This window comes from Schistocerca americana, unplaced genomic scaffold, assembly GCF_021461395.2.
Source record: "Schistocerca americana isolate TAMUIC-IGC-003095 unplaced genomic scaffold, iqSchAmer2.1 HiC_scaffold_72, whole genome shotgun sequence".
Taxonomy (NCBI): Eukaryota; Metazoa; Arthropoda; class Insecta; order Orthoptera; family Acrididae; genus Schistocerca; species Schistocerca americana.
In genome coordinates, this window is record NW_025726478.1 from 283,408 (window position 1) to 290,672 (window position 7,265).

The 7,265-nt window shown below is 40.1% G+C and overlaps 1 protein-coding gene across 1 annotated transcript in view; it reads left to right on the forward strand.

The window, feature by feature from the left end:
- The window catches only part of LOC124589663 (dynein axonemal light chain 1-like), a 155,854-nt gene extending 153,285 nt beyond the window's left edge, over positions 1 to 2,569 (forward strand). The window contains exon 5 of the mRNA XM_047131576.1: positions 1,928 to 2,569. Within this exon, the coding sequence (XP_046987532.1) occupies positions 1,928 to 2,070 (143 nt within the window). The 3' untranslated portion in view covers positions 2,071 to 2,569. The remainder of the gene's footprint in view (positions 1 to 1,927) is intronic.
- The last annotated feature ends 4,696 nt before the right edge of the window (positions 2,570 to 7,265 follow it).

Sequence of the window (7,265 nt, forward strand, 5' to 3'; positions counted from 1 at the left end):
CTTCCAGCTCCAGTCTTCGAGCTCTCCTCCAACCTCGCTCTCTACTCCGGTCTCACACACTCCATCGAGTGACCACATGCTCCCCATGTCGAGCTTACCTACTATCACGCCCTCACTGCCGGGCCCTTCGCCGGTTCCTTCGACCTCTCCACTTTCGCCTGCCTCGCTCTGGCGAGGTTTCTCATGCCCCCACATCTTGAACGTGCCCTTGCTCGAGGTGTTTGTGTCTGTGCCCCCAGACATCATCCATGACATCTCAATAATACTGAGCGATTATACACTGTTCCTCGTGTGTTTCTCTTCATCCAGTGCTCATGACACAACCTCCGCCATTCCCTGCCACCTGGTGAAATGTGTTTCCCTCCCACCTGACGTCGACCTGGACATGCTTCATGTATTCGCCATGCCCACCGGAGACATCGGAGCCGTCGCTCCGTTCCACCAGCAAACCACCAGCCTACCTGTCGCCGCACGACCAGCATGATGCCCGGCTCGTTTCAGTGACTTTCAGGTTCGGTGGCTGAACCTTCCTCCACGACATCTGCCCACACAGCTCCCCGACGCAACACTGTCAAGCTGACCGTGGTCCGGCTGCCGTGGCCCACTCCTGCCGACACCATAGTCACCCCCCCCTCCCCCCTCATCGGCCTCTCGAGAGTTCTCCGTACTGTGGGGGAGGGGGTGGGGGGCTATGTGGCGCTGAACTTCTCCCTCAAAGTAACTAATCAAGAAATTGAAGTAATAAGTTCTTAGAAATAAATAACTAGAGACTGCAGAGATGTTAGCATGAAAAATCAATGCTTCTAATTAACAAAATGAAACTTAAGAACATTCAACGTGAATTATTACAAGATGACAACACTCATCATGTGAGGCATCAACCTTCCAATGTGCAATGCAACATGGTGGTAGTGATGGAAAAATGTATTATGTAGTTTGAGACAAATGTACTGTAGAGAAATGACAGAAAAGCAGCTGAAGATGTTTTATTCAGTCTGAATGCTCCAAGTCATGATAATAAAGCAGTCAAAGTATTAGGATTTCACAGAGACTAAAAAGTCAGCTGTGATATAAAAACAGCGAAAATGTGTGGGTCACTAAAATGAGTCATCTAACTGCTGTGCAAGCTTAGGAGCATTGGCAGTAATGAACTTGTATTATGTGCATATTTTGCTTTCTTCCACTCCCAGCTGAGTTTTGGAATACTCCAGTGGGATAACTCTGTATGCTTAGAGTCCGTCTCTAAGAATCATGAAGAGATTATTTCAAACAACTGGGCATAATGATAGTACATAGCTTGTGCATTTACAACTGCTTTTTATTTGTTTAAAAAAACCTACGTAAGTTTGATGCAAGTAGGGCAGTTTATGACCATGGCACAAGAAGTGGACATGCAATTAATGTGTCATATGCTAGGCTGGCATAGATCCATAGCAGCTAAAAATATCTTGGTCTTATCTACTTCAACAAATTAGCTGAAAATGCCTATAAAACACAGGTAAATAAATTTAAAACTAGTATTGTAAAATGGATGAAAAATAAAGGAGTTGCCGTTTTCAAGAGTTCCTCAAGTCTGTGGCAAATGACAGACATTTCTTATGAGAGTGAACAATAAATAAACAACAGACTTTATTTTACAACCATATATGTCACATCGTGTAGCTATGTTATTACTGTCTTGTACTTATTGTCATTTACCTGTTTATTAATTGCCTATGTCATTTGCCTAAGTGTAGTGCATTTATCTTTATACTTTTTTACATTTTTTTCTTTTGGTGATTTTAATTGTACAAGAAGATACATAAAATATTTGTATTTATAACTTACAGAGGTAACAGACTTGGCTTTTTTTTAGTTGAATATGGTTTTCATCACCTTATCTTTGTCAGTAACTTTTGTATGTGCATATTGAACTTTTCTTCTTCAGGGAATCCACTGTATGATGCATTAGAAGAGGCTCAGTGGAGAGCTGAGGCAACACGAAGATTACCTAATCTTAAGAAGCTGGACGGGGAGCCCGTTATTAGGGTTGCTGGGGCTGCACCTGCAGCCGATGCATCAGCTGATTAGTGGAGGGAAACCCCTTGCACTGCAAAACCAAATAAAGCCTTTGCTCTATCAGTGGCAGTATTGTTGTTCTTCCAACAACGTCCACATGAAATATACCAGCCTCAAAACACAGGGTAGAATTTTGTTTTCAAGCTCTGCCATTAAAAGAAAACTAAATAATTAAGGAGTGAAAAGAATTGCACACACTTAAAAATACTTGTATTGAACAACAGCCCCATACAGTGGGATGTCTGGGAAAATATTCATAGGACAGACAAGCAGTAGTGATTTATGCAAAAAGCAATGTATTGGTTACTAAAATGAAAATTATAAAAATCTGTGTGCATCTAACTTTTGAAATGTCTTGTTAATGTGTCAGAAACTAATTCCAGATTGGACACTATAGCATCCTCTGGTAATTTTAATGTATTAGTTAAACAAGTTGATTTTGTCTTCTTCTACTTTCCATGAAAATATAGATATCCGATAGGAGCAGACAACTTTAAAACAGGCTTTGTAACTTCCCTCCTCTCGACCACTGTATTGAGCAAATTTAATTTGGCTCAACGTACCATATTATCAGAAGAAAATTCAGTCAAGAAAATTGATAAACCTGAGAGACTGAATAGCTGGCCAATATTTACCTTTGAGGTGAACACTGTGGTACTGTCAATAGACACATATGTAAAAGTAAAAGTGATTCATTTCCTAGTTTTTGAAACTAATAGTTTCTTCCTCAGGTATCAGAGATGGAGAAGTTAGGGAAGGACACAAAGGTGAGGAAGGCAACTCAGATCTGAGGTAAAGTGGGAGGGTGGGGGCACGGGACCATCTTACATGTACTGGCATTCTTTGCATATTACACGATATTTTGACAAAGTGGGAGCTACAGTAAAAGCATGCACAAATTCAAAATGAAATATTTATTTATATTGTTTTAGTTTTGTTTTGAGTTGTCCAGACAGATGATATTTTCTTCAAAGTGTGTTGCAAATCCAGATGTGTAACAAAGCTGTCTCTTCCTTAACAAGACACAGTCTCAATTACAGAAACAGTTTGTTAACATTTTCTGCCACACTAAAACAAAAGCTTGGTGATTGTAATTTCGAAAAATCTTGCCACAATGTAATATGCCTTTTTTAAAATCATTGCCGCCCCATTCATCAAATTATTGACACTCTTTTGGAAAGTAAATGAGCTGTCCTCCTTTCAACTTTTTTGATGTCCTCCATCAGTCCTATCTGGTATGGATCCCATACAATGCAGCTGTGCCCTAGAAGAAGACAGACAAGTGTAGTCTTTAGTAGATCTACAAATGAAATGCAGCCTTTGGTTTACCTTCCCCCAATATTTTCTGTGACAGTATCCAATTAACTTGTTTGTAATTATGGTATATCGTGCAAGTAAAACTTAAAGGAATATTTTAGTACTCATGTTGGGGATCTTGCAGTTTTATTGTCCAAAGACAATTGCCACATTTTGTTCCATGCAGATACCTTATCAAAATCATTCTGTAGCTGATTTTCATTTCTCGAAGACAAAGGTGCCAAATGACAGCATCATCTGCAAACAATCTAAGAGAGCTTCTCCGACTGTTTTTAGATCCAGAAGATCCTGTAACATTTTGCTGTGAAACTCCTGATGTAACTTCAGTTTCATTAAATAACTTCCTGTCAGCTATCACAAACTGTGACAGTGAATCATGAATCTAGTCTCATACCATAGGGTAGTGCTACTTGCTCCAATTGTACTGCTTAAATATATTTTCTTTTCCATTCTACTCATTTATAATGCATATACCATGTGTTGGCTACATAAAATTGCCAAGTTTTTAGTCGTGCAGTAATTCACTATATTTTATTATTCGCAGTATAATTCAGAGTCTGCTGATGACAAAAGTATAAATGGTTCATGTGGAAGCTCTTTATTTAAAGATATGTTCATAATTTAGAATACCTGCAAACAGGGCACCTCGAAATTCAGCACTGATAATAAAAGTTTGTAGTAAGACAGACATACTTATTTCAGAGTCCTCATTCCCCTCTATGCTTGAATAATTTTACATTGTCTGAAAACTTATTATTTGAAAAGCTGTTTTGTATTCAAGACTTTCATGTTTTGGAATGTTCTAATCTTAAACTGTAGTTTCTCTCAAAATCTAGTGTTACAGTTTACAAGACCTGATTTTTAAGGTTTGAAAAATGTATACTTTACCAAAATAACTTGTTAGTATAATTTTCTAATTGAAATGATTAACAAACTGTGTAGAACTCCTTGGCAAACTTTGGGAATCCCCGTGCACATTCAAACTTCCCTCCAGTAACTTAGTACCAATTATTTTGCCACTTTCTAATTACACAGCTTTCAGTTAAATAAATTTACTTCACTGCCTGTTGTGTTGTGTAGAGGTATTTTTAATTTTTCTGTCTTTATCTAAAATTTAATAGTCTCACACTTTATCAGCCTGTCATTCCTGCAATACATGCATCTATACTGCTCTGCAAAACTTAAGGACAAGATAGACCAAGAAAGGTTTATTAAATATTAAGTAGAAACGAATGACAGTGTGGAGCAGAGGTGTTCCAGTTGTGCATAGAAACCCAGACGTCACACAACACTATGTCAGCACGACTATAGTGTCAAATATTGTTGGCCCTGCATCACGAGGCAGTTTAAAGGAATCAGAAAAGACAGTGTCTGTTAATCAGCGAGCAGTTACAGTGCACTGTGGTGGTGCTCCTCATTGTAGCATGACCTGGAAACATTTTCACATGGGAAACTGGAAGGAGGATGAAGTGTGATCAGGACGGTCCAGCAGTTTGATGTTGCTCACAGCATTGTTTCACAGAGCATTCTGAACCACAAGCACTGCTGCCTGAAGGAGAGGGAATAGTCTACCACAGTCAACTACATCGGCAGATGACTGCTACACTTTGCAACAGACAGAAGGGGCCCACGTTAGTTGATGAGCAAAATTGCGAGAACATTTAACAGAACCACAAGGCGTGCAATCTCGTGCTCCGCAGTGACACTGTAACTGCACGGGGGTGGTCTCTCTGCCTGAAGACTCGTATGCCGGGTTTCATTGACAGCAGAAGATCAGTAGCACAGTTTGTGACAGTGCCAAGGGCATAGGAGCACGACCAGTGAGAAGTCGGGTTGTGTGCTCTTCTCAGATGGGAGCAGATTCAGCCTAAATAGTGATTCTGGTCAGCCTAAATAGTGATTCTGGAGATCCCCTCATACAGCGAGAGGTGGTAACGCATAAAGCACACAGGATCACTGTCAAACGTGATCCTTTATGTGGCCCAGGTGTTATAGAGTGAGGTTGCATAATGTTGCACGGATGTTTACAAATATTTAAACATCGTACACTCACCAGTCAACATAACACACATGTGTACACCTTCCCAAGTGCATTTTTTCTGATATGCATTTGGCCCTGACTTCATTTTTATGGATGACATTGTGTAACCACAAGGAAAAGCATAGTTTGAGGAGCTCTTGGAATGAGGGGATATTCTGGAATGGACTGACCTGCCTGCTGCCCTCACTGAAATCCCACTGAAAACATGTGGGATGCATTGGTGACATGTGGTGCAGCATGTCCACATGCACTAATGGCCATCCACCAGTTGTTAACTGTGCTGATGGGGGGATGGAATGTTCTACCCAAAGAACTCCTTAGCAGCCTTGCTGCCAGCATGGAAGCACATTGCAGGGCACGTGCTGCTGTCCATGGTGGTCATACGCCCTATTAAGAACCGTGCCCCTCCTTTGGTAATGTTCAGGGGGCCATTACACATCACACTGACTTCAGCATAATTATTCTCTGCCAATGCCTGAAACAGCAAATCTCTATGTCACAGTAGAATGTCTTCTCTATTACCTCTGTCACTGCTCCTGACTATGCAACAACGATTATGTAGTTATCATTGTTGGTGTGTGCTTTGTTTTTGTTGGAAGATGCACTCTACATGCAAGAACTATGTTAGTGGATGATTAGACCAGAATGGTGCAAGTCTGACATGACCAAAATGGGACAGGAATACACGTCTTGCCAATTTATGTTGGTATGTGCATGTTGCAGCATAGCTGAAGAAGTGGTTCATACCACTTTAACTTCAGTCTCAGATGATTGTGATATCGTGTGCATCATTAGTTTCAGAGGGAGCATTAGTGAACAATTGACAAGAACAGGGGAAAGGAATAGAGTAGAAGAAGAATGCGTAGCTTTGAGAGATGGAATAGTGAAGGCAGCGGAGGATCAAGTAGGTAAAAAGACAAGGATAACAGAATAGATATTGAATTTAATTGATGAAAGGAGAAAATATAAAAGTGCAATAAATGAAGCAGGTGAAAGGGAATACAACCGTCTAAAAAAGGAGATCGACAGGAAGGGCAAAAGGGCTAAGAAGGAATAGCTAGAGGGCAAATGTAAGGATGTGGAAGCATATATCACTAGAGGTAAGATAGATGCAGCCTACAGAAAAATTAAAGAGACCCTCAGAGAAAAGAGAACCACTTGTATAAATATCGAGATCTCAGTTGGAAAACCAATCCTAAGCAAAGAAGGGAAAGCAAAAGGTCGAAAGGAGTATATAGAGTGTTTATACAGAAGAAATGTACTTGAGGGCAGCATTGTGGAACAGGAAGAAGTCACAGATGAAGATGAGATGGGAGATATGATACTGCATGAAGAATTTAACAGAGCACAGAAAGACCTAAGTTGAAATAAGACCCCAGGAGTAGACAACATTATGTTAAAAATACTTATAGCCTTTGGAGAGCCAGCCATTACGAAACTCTTCCATCTGGTAAGCAAGATGTATGAGACAGGCGAAATACCCTCAGACTTAATGCAGAATGTAATAATCACAATTTAAAAGAAATCAGGTGCTGACAGGTTTGAAAATTACTGAACTATCAGTTTAATAAGTCACAGCTGCAAAATACTAACACAAATTCTTTACAGAAGAATGGAGAAACTGATAGAAGCCGACCTCGGGGAGGATCTGTTTGGATTTCGGAGAAATGTAGGAACACGCGAGGCAATACTGACCCTACGACTTCTCATAGGAGATAGGATAAGGAAAGACAAACCTGCGTTTATAGCATTTTTATCTATATTGACTGGAATACTCTCTTTCACATTCTGAAGGCGACAGGGGTAAAATAAAGGGAATTAAAGACTATTTGCAATTTGTTCAGAAACG